A 19817-nucleotide genomic window follows, 5' to 3' on the forward strand; every position below is an offset into this window, starting at 1 on the left:
TAGGAGTGCATTTGGTTCCATGAATGCCAAAAGTAATGCTCTTACTTTGATATGGATCCTGAAATAGATGAATCAAGCACATACCTCCACCCTTAATTATTTTACTATAAAATAATATAAATGATTATAAGTAACTTGTTAATTAACATATAATACAAGAGATATAAGAGAAAGACTTAAAAGCTATCAAAATGTATACAGTAAGTATTCTTTATCCATTTTTCCCATTGCGGATAGTTAGATTGAACTCCAAGGTACTAAATAAAAAATTACCAAACAGGAATGAGTTCTAAATAAATGTCGGTAGAAGGGACTTTAAATTGACCTCATCTCTAAGTTGGTTCCATGACCTCACAGTTACTTTAACCAGAATTGTTCACTGAAATGCATGGTTTACCTTTGGTATGTTTCCCCATTGGGAGTTCTCTTCCCTTTCTGGGTTTGTCCCTTGCTCCAGGTGCCACATCACCCTTAAAATGTCTTCTCTGTCCCCTCCTTTCTCAGAGTTTATTCTTCTCCCTTTCTATGCCTCCTTACAATTTAGCTGACATGTTTCTAAAAATTTTAGAATGAAAATGTCAAGGAATTAAGCTACCTTTAAGTATGGTAACAAGCTGCTACTAAGTAATATGTATATTTTAATTAGTGCTTCATTTAGACAACATGTGTAGGTATTAATAAGGTATTTCTCTTTCTATTCAAATCTGCATCTAGGCCCTCACTGAACAGTTCCAAGGAGGAAGCAAGTAATTCTAAGTAGCTATTTCCCAAGACCATTTGTAGAAAAGGTAAATTGCTATCCAACACATGGCACAGGGCTTGTACTTTTACTCTTTTTTTTTTTGAGGATTGTAGTTGGTAATAACTCCTTCAAGACTCATGGCCAAAACAATTTTATATACTAGCATGGAATCAACTCAGTGAGATGCTCATCTGCTGATTCCTTTTATGGAATGATTGTGCCTCTGGCAGGTCACATATTTTCATCCTCAGAAACTTATTCTCTCTATATTACTTCCTCTGAAGATCACTCTGTACCTGCTTTTTCCTCTGTAAATCACACAACTGATTGTGGCCAGAAGCAATAAATTGTGACCTAGAGATCATGTCATTTTCTTTCTTGTCTAACCTAGGGGAAATAATTCTAAACATCAGAATTTCAGGATGAATAGGAAAGGAACTGAGTCGTGAACAGTTGGTTGAGAGATATTTGAAGACAGCAAGTTACTTACAGTTAAAGCAAAGCCTGTATAGCAGAGATTTCAAGAATAGCATCATATTATGCTTCTAAATTTTATTCTAGTTACATAGAAAGCAACAAAGGAAGATCAATGGAATGTAATGGACAAAGTCTTCAATTCCATTCCTGCTCCGATTCCTTATATAGTTGGGTGACCTTCACTAAAACATTTTATACCCTGGGATTCCATTTCATGATTTGTGAAATAAGGATAATATTGTCCCCCATATGCCTCACACAGCCGTTGTGAGGATAAAATGAGGGCAAGTATATAAAAGCATATTGTTTCTGCAAAACTCCACAGGAATGTGAGATAAGGAGTAGTTGACATGGTATATTGGGAAAGAGAAAAGAAATGGAATAAGAGCCAGGAGACCAAGGCTCTCATTCTCTTTCTGCTGAATGATAGCTGATATGTCTCTATAACCCAGTAATAGAGTATTGGGCCTGCAGTCAGAAAGACCTGAGTTCAAATTCCACCTCAAAATCTTACTAGCTATGTGACTCAGGACAAGTCACTTAACCTCTGTTTGCCTCAGCTTCTTCAACTGTAAAGTAGTAATAAAATTTGCATCTATCTCTCAGGGTTGTTGTGAGGATGAAATGAAATATTTTTAAAGCACTTAGCATGGTTCATGGTACATAGAACCTTCCTCATCCCTAGATGAATGACTGTGGAATGATGTTTAGTCTCAATAGACTTTTTGGTTTTGATTTTGTATTTTTTATAGAGAGGTAGGAAGCCACAGTCTGAGATATATATTAAAGAGGCAAGAAGTCTTGGAATAGTAACTGGAGATGGCTCCAAAGTATATCTCATCACAGGAGAAAATGTGGTACTCATAATTAAGTTATTTATGGATAAAAATATTAACATGATTATTTTAATCAATTCAAAAAACTATAAAGTGTCTTTTGTAATGCAAAAACATAAGAAATCAAAGGCAAAAAGAAACACCATATGCCCCTCAGAAGTTTGAGATGGAATAGGGGATTTCAACAGGAGAGTTAAGTAAATATATTCAAGATGTCTTCTAGAGGGAGAGACAATTAATATCTAGAACAAGAGTTCTTAACCTTTTTTGGTTTCATGGACCCCTTTGGAAGTTCAGTGAAGCCCATGTTTCTCTTCTTAGAATGATATCTAAAGGCACAAAATAGAATGAATAGGATTATGAAGAAAACCAAAGGATGGTGAAAATTAAGATGCATTTTTCTATCCAATTTTTACAGGGTCCCTGAAATTGATTCAAAATCCTCTGTAGACTTCACCTAAGAACTGCTCCTCTAGATGGATCAGGAAAGTCTTGTATAAATGATGACATCAAATTTGTGTATTTAAGGAAGTTAGGAATTAGAAGACACAGAAGTGAAGAGGGAAGGCTTTCCAGAGTCAAAAAACAATTGTATAAAGGCATGGATGTGTGATACCATGTACAAGAAACAGGTAGATATGAAGAAATGGATAAGGGTGTGTGCTGGGTAATACAAGAGAAAGAAGTAGAGATAAATAGCAGAAAATAATTAATGTCAAGGTGAAGATTTTATATTTATATTTTATATATAATCTTAGAAGCAATAAGACCACACTACAGTTGTTTGATTATGGAATTTTATGATCATATCTATGGATAAGAGTTTTAAGATAGTAGTTTTAACACAACACTGTTTTGGGTTATATGTATTAAACTTGAGAAAGGTTAATATATTGAATACATTTGTCATATATGAAAAGTAGAACAGGTTGTAATATAATTTTGAAAAAAATTCATTGAATGTGCCAGAGTAGAATATAGAAATCATCTTGCCTAATATATTCATTTTACAAATAATGAAGCCAAGATCTAGAAAGTTCAAAATAATTGCCAGACCCCATGCTGCTTATTATTTTAGATTACAGTGGAATTCCATGTTGGGACAAAGTAGAGGCCTATCTTCACTGGTTCTTCTACACTGAGGAAGAATAGACATTAGTCTACATTAAGGAATAAACATATATGTTATTAAAACAATTTATAATTCATTAGTACTTGAATTATTATTGAATTGATCCATGGAGATAGTGGTGAAGAATAGACAATTATTTAATCCCCATGAATCAAGCTACCACTTGACACTGAAAAGTCTGGTTCTGGGTACTGTAGTAGATTTGACTAAAGGGGAAATTCAACACTTTATGAAATAATAGTTATGATGAAGATACTCTAAGTACCCCATTACCTACCTATCTTATAGTCTCAGCAGAAGAAGGGTTTCCATGGTAGGCAGTTGCATCATTAGTAATGGTGATTGTTTGTTTGTTTTTTAATTAAAATCTTTTTAACTTTTGTCCTTGTTTACATATTTTGTTTTCTTTCCTTCCCTTTTTTCCTCCCCCCTCCTGGATCCAATAAGCATTCCACTGAGTTGTACAAATGTTATTATCACTTATACCTATTCCCATATTATTCATTTTCCCAATAAAGCAGTCTTTTAAAATCAACACCCCAAATCATATATCCATGTAAACAAATGTTGTCATGTGTTTTTCTTCTGTTTCTACTCCTATAATTCTCTGTCAACATGGATAAAATTATTTCTCATAAATCCTCTGAAATTGCCTTGTATTAGCAAAGTTCAATACATTGTATTGTTCTACAATGTTTCCCATTTCTATTAAAAACACTATAAAATATAGGAATAGAAAGGGCATTCCTCAAAATAATAAACAGTATATATTTAAAATCATCAGAAAATATCATCTGCAATGGGGATGTTAGGAGCCTTTCCAATCAGATCAGGAGTGAAGCAAGGAGGCCCATTATCCCCACTCTTATTTAATATTGTACTAGAAAAACTAGCAATAGTAATTAGAGAAGAAAATGAAATTGAAGGGATTAAAGTAGATAATGAGGAAACTAAACTATCACTCTTTACAGATGATACGAAGGTATACTTAGAGAAAAATCAACTAAAAAGCTAGTGGAAATAATAATTTTAGCAACGCTGTAGGATACAAAATAAATCTGCATAAATCATTATCATTTCTATTTATTTCCAATAAAAATTAGCAGCAAGAGTTAAAAAGAGAAACTCCATTTAAAATCACTCTAGGTAATGTAAAATATTTAGAAATATATCTGCCAAAACAAACTCAGGAAGTATATGAACAGAATTACAAAACACTTTTCACACAAATAAAACTAGATCTTAAAAACTGGAAAAACATTATTTGTTCATGGGTAGGATAAGCTAATCTAATAAAAATGACAATCCTACCTAAAATAATATACTTATTCTGTGCCATACCTATCAAATTACAAAAAAACTTATTATAAAATTAGAAAAAAATTATAACAAAGTTCATTTGGAAGAACAAATGTTCAAGAATATCAAGGGAACTAATGATTGATTGGTTTTTAAAGTGTATCCCAATACGGAATCAGATAATCTTATGACTATAAATAGGCCTTTATTTGAATAGGAATATAATTCCTAAATAAAGACAAAGATAGCCATCTTCCTTTTTTGCTCAGGACAGCCAGGTGAATATCATGTGTGGATGTTTGTCTATATCACAAGGTTGTTCAGAATAAAAGCCTGCCTTGACTTCCTTTAAATCCCAACTAAACACTCTCTCCTCTTTTTAGAGGAAATCTTTACTAGCACCTCTAATTCTAGTACATTCTTTCTTTCTGTTCTACCCTATTTATCTTATATATTGTTTGTTTATTGCCCATTTAACTGTAAGCTCCTTAAGGGCAAAAACTGTTTTTTGTCTCTTTTTGTATCTCCAGTGCTTAGCATAATATCTGGCACATATTAGGTTCTTAATAAATGTTAATTGATTGAGCAGGCTATGTGCATGTTAGTATGTATGTACATGTATAAAACAACACATTCCTGATGATAGCTACACTAAGCTATATAGGAATAAGATATCTATAGATAGAAAGATATAATGGAATATAGAAGCCAATTATCAAACAAGATGTGCATGTACATAAGGTGAAATGAAAATTAGTTCTTTGAAAATAGAATGCAAGGGAAGGAATAAATATGCCACTAATCATTATAATAAAAGATTTACTGAAAAATCTGTGGACCTGGTATGGATCCCAATAAAGCTAATGTTCTTTTAAATATATGACTTGGATATTAAATCTCTTGAGAATCTTCTCTAAATTTTAAAGTAGGCTTACCATGCTTATACAGATTTTTTCTTATAAAAGTCTTATAAAATGAGTAATATAATTTATATTTCCTAATAAAGCTGAGGTTCAGAGAAGTGTGGCCACTAATCCATGTTCACAAAGCCAATTATTAGAGGCAGAATGCTGAACCAAGATTCTTTGCCACCATTCAGCCTCTTTGTTAGTTTCTGACCAAAACTGTATTTTCTTACTAGTCAGACTAAGTGTCTGTCTAAAAAACCCACCACAGTGGTCATTATTTCTATTTAAAATGCTTTCTTCATTTGGTCATTGCTAAAAATGGATTAATTTGCTTAACAGAAGATGAAATAACACCTGAATTTCTTTTGTTTTTAACTTATTTTGTAATATTCCATAATTCAAACAGAAGGAAGACCTAATAAGAATAATAAGAATAATTACTTGATCAGATTATCTAGCTATCACCTTCTTAGAAAGCAGATCACTGATGGAATAGGATAAGAACCGATTGAGGGAATAGGGATGAAGCCAGGAAAGATTCAACACATTGATTACTACCTGAACAGGGTAAGCAGAGGTGGGAAATCTTAAGGTAAATATACATAGTGGGAAAAATCTTTAGTGTCCTGGCTGAGAAAAGGGGAAAATTGAGAATCAGTATGGCAGAATGGAGAACACCTATACTTGGAGTCATTAGAGAGGCAGGTTGAAATCTAGACTGCATTCATTATAAACTATAGAAGATGGGATAAATTGCATAAACTCAGTCATTCTTTATACATGCAATGGGAGTAATAATTCTTGTATTATCTAGCTTACAAAGCTGTCATAAAGAATGTACCATAAAAATATGAACTAGTATTATACTAGTTTATGTAAATCATCAAAGGCAAATTCCATCAATCTCAAAATTCTGTCTAAAATAATAGCTCTGCCCCAAATCCTAAGTTAACTATAATTAATGGTATTGGGCAAATTCATATTCCTTAATCAAGAACACAAAATCCCAAATGAATAAAGATGAATATAACAATAGCATTATGGAGTATATAACAATATACTCCATATAACAATATGCTTATATATAACAATAGCTTAGGAGTTTGCCTGCTCAAGTTTATCTTGGATTCAATTGATCTAATTGATAATTTTGCAATCATTCTCTCACATAGGAAGTTATAGCTTTTACTCATGTATAAGTAAAATAGAAATACATTTGAAAAAGGGAAGAAGTCATTTTTTTACATCCAAGGGTAGAGAAACAATTCAAAAATACCAGAATATCTATTGCTTACATACATCTCACATGAAGCTACAAAAAATCATACAAGTCAGGTAATAGTATTTGTTTCTCATATACTCTCTTCCTTGTTTTATACATAGCATTAATGTTTCTAATTAGTTTTATATAATGATCCAGTGAAAATAAAACCAGCTGATTATATAAAGCTACCATGTGCTTTGTTGACATAGTTCCTGAAAGAGTATTGATTCCTAAGTGGCTTCTTTTGTTATATATAACTATGAGTTACTTTTCCAACACTAACATATACTCATTTATAGACTCGTTAAAATCCCAAAGAAATGGACACAGACAGCCTGGTGAAGTAACAAGAGTACAGCAAGTTAAAAATCATTTGGTCTGGCCTTGCTCTCTGCTTTATTAAGTGGGTGACTTTGCACAAGTCAATTAACTTTTCTAAGCCTTGATTTCTAAACTTACCAACAAAGAGGGATAATAGCAGCTTTTCCTACCTTCCAAGGTAACTTTGAGGATCAAATAAGATAATTGATGTAAAAGAGCTTTGAACACTGTAAAGCATATTAACTGTGCTATTCTTTGCGCTTCTGACTTTTCTTCTGAAAAATGAGATATTTGGCCTGGATAATCTCCAAGGTCTCTCTAGCATTAGAATTCTATGATTCTAAGTTTAATTACAGCTTATACATTAATCCCCAAAGAAAATTTCCCAAAACAAAACCTTTTAGATTAAAGATAAACATGTGGTTTAGTCAAAGAAAGTTTATGGTGATTAAATTTCAATGGCTCAGCAGGGCATCCAGTCCATGGATCATCTTTTAAACACAAGCCATTATAGATGACAATTTTCAGATGAAAGTCAATTAAAACTGTTATGATTACAACAGAATGCTAAGAACCATCCAGAAGAAAGGTATAATGGATATATTCAAGCAGAACTAAAAAGTGATACTAAGAATACTACCATTTTACTTTCTCATATTTTATTACTGTCTCATGTTTCATATTTGTTCCTTTTACTTTCTTAGCTAAAATTGTGAGCTAGCTAACTGAATGATCATTATGATTTCATTTTATTCTGTCTCCAAAAGTCAAAATGTTTGCTTTTTTAGTCATATTTGTTTGCAATAATTCAGATCATTATTTCTTTAATTAGACATAGATTCATCTTCAAAATACATGGTAATCAATAAGCTTCAAAGAAATTGGCCTGCCTATGCTTATTTTCCATTAGCCTGGTATTTAATGTCAATCTGCTGCCTAGCTCCTTCACAATCTAACCCATCAGTCATACATGTTATATTACTTCCCCTTCACATACTTTCCACCTTAGCTGAACTAGTCTACCAGTTATTGCCCATACATGATATTCCATCTCTTCTCGGGCTTTATTCAAAAATTCCCCAATGTCTATTTCTGAGTTCTAACTCAGTTTTCCTGACTTGACTAAAAGGTCCTATGAGGCATTAACTCCTAAATAAAGCCTTTTCTAAATATTCCATATATTGGCACTTTTTCTCCCTTGAAACTACATAAAGTTACTTTTTAATTACTTATGAATATGTTGAATGGCACCATCTCCACTCAAAAAGTAGACATCAAGTGTTTTGTATTCTCTAGCACTGGATATCTAAACTGTAAGTCAATCATCATGTTAAAATAGCCAGTTACCAATTCAACCAAATCATCATAAGCTGATTTTATGTTGAATGATATTCTAAGCTAATGATAATTCTAGTAATGATATTCTAGTAAGATAATAAAAAATATACCAATTCTAATAAGACAAAAATGGAAAAGGTAGGATCTCCTCTTTCATTTTTCCTTTTCCATGATTATTTCTGGGCCCCTTAGAGTCAAAATGACAAGAAATAAATAAAATCCTTGTATAGGATCCTAGAATGCTAGAAACTGAAGTATTTTAAATTTTAAGTGACCTAAGATTTAAATTCAGTCTCCAGTTGTTATTAGCAATGTAACATATGTGTGTGTCTGTGTGAGTGTGTGTATAGTCACTTAATTTTCCAGGGGAGCAATTTCATTCTCTGCATATAAAAATATGTTACATGTCTGAATTAACAACACCTATCACAATATCTTATACATCGTAAGTCCCAAATAAATGTTAGTCGAATTGAATTACTGAATTGACCTTTTTCTATCTTAAAATATTTCCACTTCATTTTGTTTTATTTTACTAAGGATGTTGGGGAGGTTGAATAAGAAGTAAATATGGGGAAAGGGAAAAGGGAACTTCTTTACATAAAATTAAAGCCTCTTTTCATTATACCCATTCTTTTTTATTCCTATTTTGCTACAGGTTTAAATAGTCAATTGGACACCTGGCTACTTATCAGAGAAACCCAAAATGAATAACTCAACAAGCCCAAACTCCACTAACAATGGAATGGCTCTTCCAAGTCCATATAAAACAGTGGAAGTGATATTCATTGTATTGGTAGCAGGATCACTCAGTTTGGTCACCACCATTGGAAATATCCTTGTCATGGTCTCCATTAAAGTTAATCGTCACCTGCAGACTGTCAACAACTACTTTTTGTTCAGCTTGGCATGTGCTGACCTCATCATAGGAGCCTTTTCCATGAACTTATACACTCTCTACACTGTGATTGGCTACTGGCCTTTGGGGCCTGTGGTGTGTGACCTTTGGTTAGCCTTGGACTATGTTGTCAGCAATGCCTCTGTTATGAACCTACTCATTATCAGCTTTGACAGATATTTTTGTGTCACCAAACCACTAACCTATCCAGTCAAGAGGACCACCAAAATGGCAGGCATGATGATTGCAGCTGCCTGGGTCCTCTCTTTTGTACTGTGGGCACCTGCCATTCTCTTCTGGCAGTTCATTGTAGGGGTAAGGACCGTGAAGGAGGGAGAGTGCTACATTCAATTTTTCTCCAATGCTGCTGTCACTTTTGGCACAGCCATCGCCGCCTTCTACTTGCCTGTGATCATCATGTCAGTCTTATACTGGCACATATCCCGAGCCAGCAAGAGCCGGATAAAAAAGGACAAAAAAGAAGCTGTGGCAAACCAGGATCCAGTTTCTCCAAGTCTAGTCCAAGGCAGAATTGTGAAGCCAAACAACAACAATATTCCTAGCAATGATGATGGCCTGGAGCATAACAAAATCCAAAATGGAAAAGCTACCAGAGATGCAGTGACTGAAAACTGTATTCAAGGGGAAGAAAAAGAGAGTTCTAATGATTCCACCTCTGTCAGTGCCATGGCTTCTAACATTAAAGAAGATGAGATAACCAGAGAGGAAAACACAATTTCCACCTCCCAGGGTCATTCCAAAGAAGAAAATTCCAAGCTGACCTGTATCAAAATTGTCACTAAGACCCAGAAAGGTGACTACTGTGCTCCCACTAATACCACTGTGGAGATTGTTGGTCCTCCAGGACAGAATGGGGATGATAAACAGAATATTGTTGCCCGCAAGATTGTGAAGATGACTAAGCAGCCTGCAAAAAAGAAACCTCCTCCATCCAGAGAAAAGAAGGTGACCAGGACTATCTTGGCTATCCTATTGGCTTTCATCGTTACTTGGACCCCATACAATGTCATGGTGCTTATAAACACCTTCTGTGCAACCTGTGTCCCCAATACAGTATGGACAATTGGCTACTGGCTCTGTTACATCAATAGCACCATCAACCCTGCTTGCTATGCATTATGCAATGCAACTTTCAAGAAAACCTTCAAACACCTTCTCATGTGTAATTACAAGAACATAGGAGCCACAAGGTAAAAGGTCTCAAAGATAAGAGAAGGAAACCAAGGGATTAATAGAGAGGCTAGATGGGGAAACCAGTTCCCAATTTTTAAAACTATGCCATAGCACTTTACATGATTAGTATGAAATGTGCAATCAAGAAATGCAGTAAAGACACTCATCGTGGGGCCTCTGCTCCACTCTTGGAGAATTGCACTTTATTTTTTTTTAAATCGAAGAGCAATGAGGAAAGAGAAGGAACCAACTGAAGACATGGATTTAAGCCAATGTTACCTGTTTCCTGAGAGCATCACATAGAAGGGCTTTCTCATGTCTCTATAGTTTTTTGTCTGTTCCTGTACAAGAGCAATCAAATCTCTTTTTAAAATCAATTGGGATTATTTGTTCCTGTGTGTATCTCTGAGGATAATATACAACATGTAGTGACTTTTATTGGAAATTAGACATTAATTATATAAATAGTTTATTAAGAAGCAGAGGGGAAAGACAATGGATATTGATATCACATTGTGCAGATGATCTGCAAAGCATCAAGCTGATACAGTGGCTTTGTCAGAATCTTATTTGGAAAACTGTAGTGTAACAAATGTGCATTTATCCATCCCTATATCTTTCGCTTCTCCAAAAGGGAGCACGGCAAGGTTTTCTTTACCTTGCTGGGTCATCACAGTACTGTGTTGCTCTACTCTCCTTTTCATTGTATCTCTATATCCCAATAGGGATGTTCCTACTGAGTTTTCATTGAGCTGAGCAACACAGGCATGGGCATGGGGCTTCTTCCTGCTCATTGTATCTTTGGGACTTTCTTGAGGTAAGACTCAATGGAACTTTAATTTCTTTGAGCTCTTATATATAATGTTTCCCTCTGAACTGGGTTTCATCTCAATTAACTTCTAATTTTGTAAAATAAATAAAGGAAAACCTGTCCAAGGCAGGATGGAGAATCAAAACCATCTGCAAAATGAAGGGTTTCATCAAATTAGTCACCAGGAAGTTTGGTTGGAAATCCCAAAAAGAGACCAGATCATTTTAGAAATGAGGAAAAATAATAGGGAAAAATGAGGGTAAAGCAAGAGAAGACTATTTCCAATAGCTATAAACATCCTGTTCAGGATCTGCCTGACATGATAAATCTTATCCTATAAAAAGATGAATTCTTTGTTGGTGTCAATCATGAAGAGGGCTCTACTTCTTCCCAAACTGGATTAACATAGTTACCTCAAATCTCTCCTGGTTTGAACCCAAGAATAAAACTTTTCTAAAGTCCTTCTTGTCTAACAATGCCTGTCAGCACATTCAATAGAGCTGGGGTATCTCCTTATTAAAATTAAAACACAGGATGAGATAGGTATTTTGATTTCACCCCTGAGAATGGAAAAGACAAATTCAAATCTAATTCCCTTATCAGCATGTTAAATAGGCTTCAAACCATCAATTCCTTCTGTATTAGCTCAACTCCCCAGTCTTTCTATCTATAGATTAATTTTAGTCTTTTGTTGTTGTTGTGTTGATAATATAAGTTATGATCAAACTGAGGACAGAGTGAACTCAATAAAATCTATTAGATAAATAAATGTAGGTGAGTTTTCCAATTTCATTTTCTTACTATCCCTCTAGTTCCTGACATAAGAAAAAGCAGAGACTTTGTTATCAAGAATATCTGTACATAGCATCCCTCACATTAAAAATTGCTAGTTGCCAATCCAAATATATCTAGCTTGTGTTAACTTTTATTAGCATAGTTTACCATCACTTCATATATGATAGTTTTTCAACCCAAACTTTGGAAGTATAACCTTTTAAATTGAGGAATAGTTTCCACTGTAAGATATATATTTACTGTTGAATTTTTGCTGAGTTTCACATTCTTTGAGTATATCAAACAATGTTAGGCATAGTTCCTAAAAGGATGAAGATGAAACATTCATGTATGGGGTAGTGCATACAGGAGAGATACAAAGACTTAGCCTTTGAGACACTTGATTATATACATTAGCCAATTTAATTATTATTTTAAAACAACAACAAAAGAAAACAATCACATTAAATTACTAATTTGAATTTTCCAAAATTATTTTTTATTTGATATCAACTTTAAAAAAATGTTTCATGTGTATAAACACAATTAATGTAGTTTCCATCACAATGATGTTTCAAAGTCAAACTTTGATTTTCTGCCTCAGCTTATTGAAAACATCTATGAACAAATGATTGATGAAGAAAAAAAAACACACACAATCAAATGGTCAAGTTGTGTGATATTTGTAAAAAAAAAAAAGCAAAAGTTCTGATTAAGTAATGGGGAAATGCTTAATTCAAATATTGAGGATTCAAGGTTCTAGATACCTGTCGAATATAATGCTTCCTGATCCCCCTGAAGGGTTGTTCATCTGAAAGACTGCTGTATTCGCTATAGGTTCTAATGAACAACATTGCCACTAACTAAGAAATGACCTTCATTCCTATCAAAATTTGAATATATTATCTCATTAGTGTCTTTTAACAACCTTTAAGTGGTGTCTTATAAGTATTATTACCATCATTTTATAGCTGAGGAAACTAAGGATCAGACATTGAGAGACTCACTCATGATCACTTGGTTAGTAACAATAGAGAAAGAATTCAAACCAGGGTCTTCTTTGCTTTGAGTTCATTGCTCTATTCATATCCCACAATACTTACCTATATCTACTGCCTGAGTGACATTGGTCAAATTACTTAAACTCTTTGGTTTGCTATTTCTCCATCTATAAAATGATGGTATTGAATTAGATAAAGTTTTGAACCCCTTCAAGTTCAAAATGTATGCTCTTGAAATCCCACAACTGGTGATGATATGTATGACTTGTAGAACTCAGTAAAATGGAGATTAGAAGGCATTTAACAAAAGTTAGTGAAAGATTGAGACTTTTCGCTAAATTAAACCAAAGTGTGGACAGTGTTGCAAACTGAAAAATAGAGAACTTTCATGAGAAACATGAACAAGCTATCTGAAATATTTTATATCTAACATTCATGGATATATCTATTTGCAAGATCTCTAAAAATTAGAAGTAAAAAAAGAATCCACCATTTTCCAAGTCAAAATGGAAAATGCTCATCTTTTTAAAGAAAACTCATACTAATCTATTATCTCTCATAGCTATTACTTTCCACTGAATCCAGTTTATCTATGAGAAATGGGCATGTTAGAAGCTAAGACAAAACCAGACAAGGCATATCCTTCTGGCTCTTTTAGCCTCTTTGAATTGCCATGTAATGGACTAAGTTGAATTAAGAATAAGAATATGGAATCCAATTCTCAAATATGAAACAATAGTTCCAAAATATGAAAAACTTAGACTCTGTATCCCCTATCATACCATTTTGTTGGATAATATGATGACTTTAAAAAAATTCAAGCCACTACATTACAATGTTTAGAAACAGGAACCAAATAATGATCACAGGAAGTCTTTGTCTTTAGATGGACTATTGTCTATCAGAATTACAGCTTTCTTTTTTCCTATATATAAAACACATAGTCTATACTAAAAGCACTAAGTTGTCTTGTTTTTTCTAAAAAGTTTCCTTTTCCTTTAGCTCCTATTTGTCACAGCCTCATAGCAATGAGTTAAAGAATTGAAGTCTATATGTTTGGGGCGCCTGAAATGGATAGATTGAACAGCTAATATTTTCTCTTAATTCCCCTCTTACCCATGAACTTGTTAAATCTTAGTTTTAAAGAGTTAAACCATGGTCTTTAACTTGTCAAATCCTGAGAGATACCTTTTGAATAGATAGACATGGATTTAACTTTGTATTCCATACAGTCCTGCTTTGTTTTGTTTTGTTTTGTTTTATTGACCACTTATGTTTTTGACAACCAAGATGGGTAGTTGGTATAAGAGTTAAAACACAAAGACACAATTTTAAAATGGTGGCAATATCTATAAGACCATACATAAGGCTCCTTCTTTTGTATGAGAGACTTATGCTAACAGTCTATTTTTGTTGTAATTCACTCAATTCAACTAATCTGTCATCTGGTTTAATAACCATCCTTTTTACAAATATAGCACTAAAGTTACAAAGCAAGAAAGCACACAATGCTGGGTGAAATTGTGCAAAGTGTATATTCAGCATGTACATACAATATACTGGGCCTTTTAAATATGCTTATCTTAAAAGGGTGCACGCTACAGCATGAATTATGTGCATAATTACTGTATCTTACTGGAAAATGCTGTATGCATACCATATATGCCCTCTACATGAAAATATAAATTAAAATGTACAATAGATATACCTATTTCTGTATTTACATAAATATGATGTGCACACACAATTTTAATATGTAATATGATCCATATCGCATAAAGAGATGTGTTGATCTACTTTTTAAGTAGTTGGAGTAGATTTTGATGTATCCATTATTAAAAAGAAATAGTATTTGTTTTTAAAGGAGGAAAGTTCATTGAATAAAGCCAAAACCCTACTATATTAAAACTGTTTTATAACCTGCAATAGCATGGCTTTGGTTTTAAATATCTTAGAAGAAAAATATAATAAACCTTTACTGATCTAGACCAATGTAATCATATTGCTTTGTGTTTGTATGTCTTTGTCAATGATTATTATTACCTATGTGGCCAATACTGTTCACCACCTACTGCATTAATTTTTTTCATAGATGATTACACCATGAGAAAGCAAATAAAAGCATTAACAATCACTTGAGTTCTATTCCAAATAAGTGATGATCAGGAGGAATCAGCCTGTGTACCCCAATGATTCAATAGGGAATAGAAAGTCATTTTCAGAAACTTCCAAAAAAAAGAAGATAACAGAAGTATGAGGCAAAAGAATTCAATAAGCCGACCTCTCCTACCTGGACTAAGTAGAGTGAGTTAGGCACTTGTACTAAGTCTGACTCTGAATTATATTTGGTATCAAACTTGACTGGCAAAATTATGACACAGATGCTCTCCCATTTCTCCTTCAGTATTTGTCTCTTAGCTTTCCTACCTACTCAAACTCACTTATTATTGAAACATTATCACCATCACTGAGAATTTTTGCTTAGCTAGAGGACAGCTAATTCTTGCTAAGATATTAGCCCATAAAGAGCTTAAAATATCATACATTCTGGGCTACTTGTACTTCAATAGAACAAAGACCAAAACATTATCAAGATCCAGAGGGTTTGGTGTCTTATGGTAGAATTTAGGCCTGAGAATGGCTATAGGAGAAGTAGATATCATTATGATAACCTACTAGTGCCTCTCATAGTGAATATCCTATGTAGCCTCTAAATCCACCTAATTCTAATCTTCATCTGATATTCCACTGGGCCAAGACACATGAAAGCATTTAGGGCTATTGATTTATTTGACAAAGGTCAATCTGTGCAAAAGTTATCCTTGATAACAATCCTTCTATTTATAAAACTGAAAGTAAACACCCAATCCTATGAAAGTAAACATAAGAAAATATCCATCAAGTATTTCTGTATTCTCTACCACTGGATGATTAAGCTGTCAGTCAATCATCATATTAAAATAGCCATTTGCCAATTCAAATCATCATAAGATAGTTTGATGCTGAGTGATATATTAATAAGCTAATGATAATCCTAGTAATGATATTCTGGTAAGATAATAAAAATTATACCAATTCTAGTAGGACAAAAATGGAAAAGGTAAGATCTCCTCTTTCATTTTTCCTTTTCCATGATTATTTCTGGGGCCCCAAGAGTCAAAATGACAAGAAATAAATGAAACCCTTGTATAGGATCCTAGAATCTAAAGTACTTTAAGCTTTGAGTCAAATGAGCTGCATTTGGACTTGGTCTCCCCTACTGATTAGTAATGTTACTTGGATGAAGTCACTTGATTTTCCAGGAGAGCAACATTTTTTTTTCTGTATATAAAAACAGAGATAATGCATGTAATATTCACTATACAGGGTTGTTGTGAGGGAAATTATTTGTAAACTACAAATTTCTCTGCACAGATGATTATATGCATTGCTAATATAATGATACCTCACAAGTAATTGGTAAAGTAACTTATGACTAAGATCCAAGATTTTTACTATATACTGATATACATTTATTTGATATGTTTTTCAATGGAATCTTTTCTATTGTTCAAATGACCTACTTGGGCAAGCAGTAATATCTATGAAGAGAAAAACAACAGTTTGTTGCTATTGAGGAAGAACTGTGTCTCCATAGGAAACAACTAATTATGTTCTCTCCTACTTCATGAAGTGGTAACATGATTTTTTACGACTAAGCATGCAAGAAATAGTCACTGGAACGTATGGCTTATGCAGTTATTGGCACATGTATTTTATAAATAACTTTTAGAGATTCTTTTCCTCACATATAAACTATATGAGTCATAAAACTAAAAATACTCATAGATCCTCAGAAAGCCTACGCACATGTATATATTACAAATTCATAAATACATATATGCATATGTAATTCACATGTTGGTTCTAAGTCATTTTGAACAGAAGAAATAAAAATGTGAAATAAAGCTCTAAACAATTCATATATCATGCAAAAGCTTACATTTTATGAAGACTCTGTAAGGGCTAATATTTTGAAGTCTAGTAAACATCATGGACTTAGAATTTTCAGTTCCTGGAAAGGTTAGCACTTATAGACATCACAAAAATAAAGATTTAAAATGTGCTTATTTCTAAATTAAATTCATCACCACACAAAGACTTTACATTATTTAGTAATTCTTAAGCCCCAGAGAAAAGGTTCTCCCTGCCCTTATTTATATTTTAGGTGCCCCTAGTTACAAAACTTCATCAATACAAAATACCCACATATTCTTATTCCTAAATGTATCTTAAGAAGAAATAAAGAATACCTTTTATGTTTTTATATCAAGGAGAGGCAGTATTATAAAATGCATAAATGTCAAGCCTTAGTCAGGAAGAATATGCATGACTTCCTATAGACAGAATCACCAAAACAATTTCAAAACTAATCTAACCAATACCTGAATAATAATTATGATTTTTCTTGAAAATGTCTGGAGCAGATCACTCCAGCTCTAACTGTCAGAAAGATTTTCCTAACATGAAATATAAATTTGCATCTAGATGTTGTTTCTTAATTTTCCATTTAATAATTTTGCCAGATATAAAAGATAAACTCACTGGCCTTCAGTACCATTATGTTATTATAACTTCCTCTTTTTTTAATAAAAGCAACATTTCCTTTTTCAATCCTGCAATATTTGTCCTATTTTAAAAGTTTTATTAGAGATTGCAGACAGTGTCCCAGAATTCATCTCTATCATTTTTATATGAGGATATAATTCATCTTGGTCAGGCAACTTGAACTCATCAAGGGTGACCATGTGGTTATCTTAATGTCTTTTTATCTTGAGTATAAATCCATTCTTCCAACAGATGGTGAAGAGCACATATGCAATCAAAGACATGAATTGGATACTTGTGTGGACGGCATAGGACACTCAACTCTAGCCCTCTTTTGGAACCTACAATCCATTACAACAAATACTAGTTAAGTGTATTTGGATTCATCAGCATAAGTCTCTGCCCATTACTAGAATGGGGTTAAAAAGATAGAAATATCATACTTCATATCCTATTGATATGTGGCCAGCAGAATTTTTGTTGTTAATAAAATGTAACATAATTTTTTACTCACATTAATAGGGAGAAAATGAGAAGAAAGGATGGTGATTTACCAGGTCATTACTTTTTTAAAGTCATCTATGGAATATTTTAGGGCTAATGATATTTGGTTGGCTGGCCGAAAATAGATGAGCTACCAGTGACATCTGCTGCTGAGTGATTAATCTAGACCTTAGCAAATTCGAATGATGTGTGTACTAGATTATAACAAATGGGGAAACCAATAAAGTTTCACCATCCTTTAATTTTAGGAAATATATACTTTATTTGTGAATAAGGCAAAACATTTACCTTTCTTAGAAGCTCGCCATTGCCTTTTGAGACATAATAAGAAATTGAAAGAAACCTTAGTGTTTTGCAAAGCACAGTTCTGGGAGTGTGTTGTAGTTAGAGTGTATAGAATAGATCAGACACTTGCCATCAACATTTTACATGTTAAGGAAGAAAAAAATACTTGAGGGGGAAAAATAAGCCTTAGAATCTTTGGGAAAGGGAAAAATAAAGCAATGAAAGTAAATTAAAATATTCAGTGAAGAAAAAAACTTTTAATCTCTCTTTATGCTAGCAAAAATGAAAGACAACCAGGAATCAATTTCACTTCTTTCTTATACCAGTCATTCTCCCTTCATGGTTCTCTAGTACCTACTGAAAAAGAGATATCATCAATATTGTACTCAAAGTAATTTTTCCCAATTTCCTTGAAAACAATTAGCTCCAAAAATTATGGGTCTTTGGTTTTTATATTCCTGCTATAGATGATATTGCTAGTTACAAGAAAACAACAGATGGTGTGGAAACATATGGTTTAAATATCAATGGGAAATGTATGGATTTGAAGAAAATGTGAGCATGTTTTTCAAAGAAAATATTTACTTTTTTTTCCACTCATGGAGTACTTATTCTTTAAGTGGTATTTACATTTTCAAGGACATAACATTAATTTTCTCTTATAATTTGTTTTATAGAGATATAAAGAGAACAATTATTCTCATCCTGCATACTATCTACATACTCTATCAATATCCCCTTATATCAGCAAATACACAGAGCTCATCTGTACATTTAAAAAGAATGCATTTTGGAAAGGAAATTATTTTTTCTATCAAAATAATATTTGTGTATCATCACACTAATTCATTAATTTTTTCAAGTATTAGTATCCAAATTTATTTCTCTGGTTCTTTATCTCTCTAGCCCTTATCTCCACATTCTCTGTCTCATATTGAAAACATTTTATAGTTTCACTGGATTTGATCTAAGAGTTTTGAATAGTTATTTAAAGATGGGAGTTCTTTCTGCTGGGGCTTCCCTCCTTTATGTAATATTAAAAAAATCTAATTCAATTCCTTGGGAAGAAAATTCAACTCTCAGTGCCAAAATGAGCACTGTGTATTATTTAATACATTTATTTGTATCTTTACGAAGTATTACATTTTAAAATACTTTATACTTTAATGTATTTTTAAAGCAGTACATATCAAAAGAAACATAGAAACATTATTAGGAAGTGACTTCAGTATTTTTCCTAAATCAAATGGCTCCTTTTACATCATGATATCAAGTCATTACATAGTGGCATGATTCCTTCTTTATTATTGACAAGTTTATAAAAACTTTTATTTTCTCAATTATAATTATTTCAAGAGCTGAAAATACTCTTAACAATGTTAACAGCATAGATGACTCCCTGGGATGTGATCAAACACTAAAAGGTCAAGTGTTAGTTACAGCTAA

At 32.9% G+C, this 19817-nt stretch overlaps 1 protein-coding gene across 1 annotated transcript in view; it reads left to right on the forward strand.

Annotated features, from left to right (window-relative positions):
* Window positions 1-14989, forward strand: part of CHRM2 (cholinergic receptor muscarinic 2) — a 202552-nt gene extending 187563 nt beyond the window's left edge. The window contains exon 3 of the mRNA XM_007504384.2: window positions 8976-14989. Within this exon, the coding sequence (XP_007504446.2) occupies window positions 9024-10430 (1407 nt within the window). The 5' untranslated portion in view covers window positions 8976-9023 and the 3' untranslated portion in view covers window positions 10431-14989. The remainder of the gene's footprint in view (window positions 1-8975) is intronic.
* The last annotated feature ends 4828 nt before the right edge of the window (window positions 14990-19817 follow it).

Source organism: Monodelphis domestica, chromosome 5 (assembly GCF_027887165.1).
Source record: "Monodelphis domestica isolate mMonDom1 chromosome 5, mMonDom1.pri, whole genome shotgun sequence".
NCBI lineage: Eukaryota > Metazoa > Chordata > Mammalia > Didelphimorphia > Didelphidae > Monodelphis > Monodelphis domestica.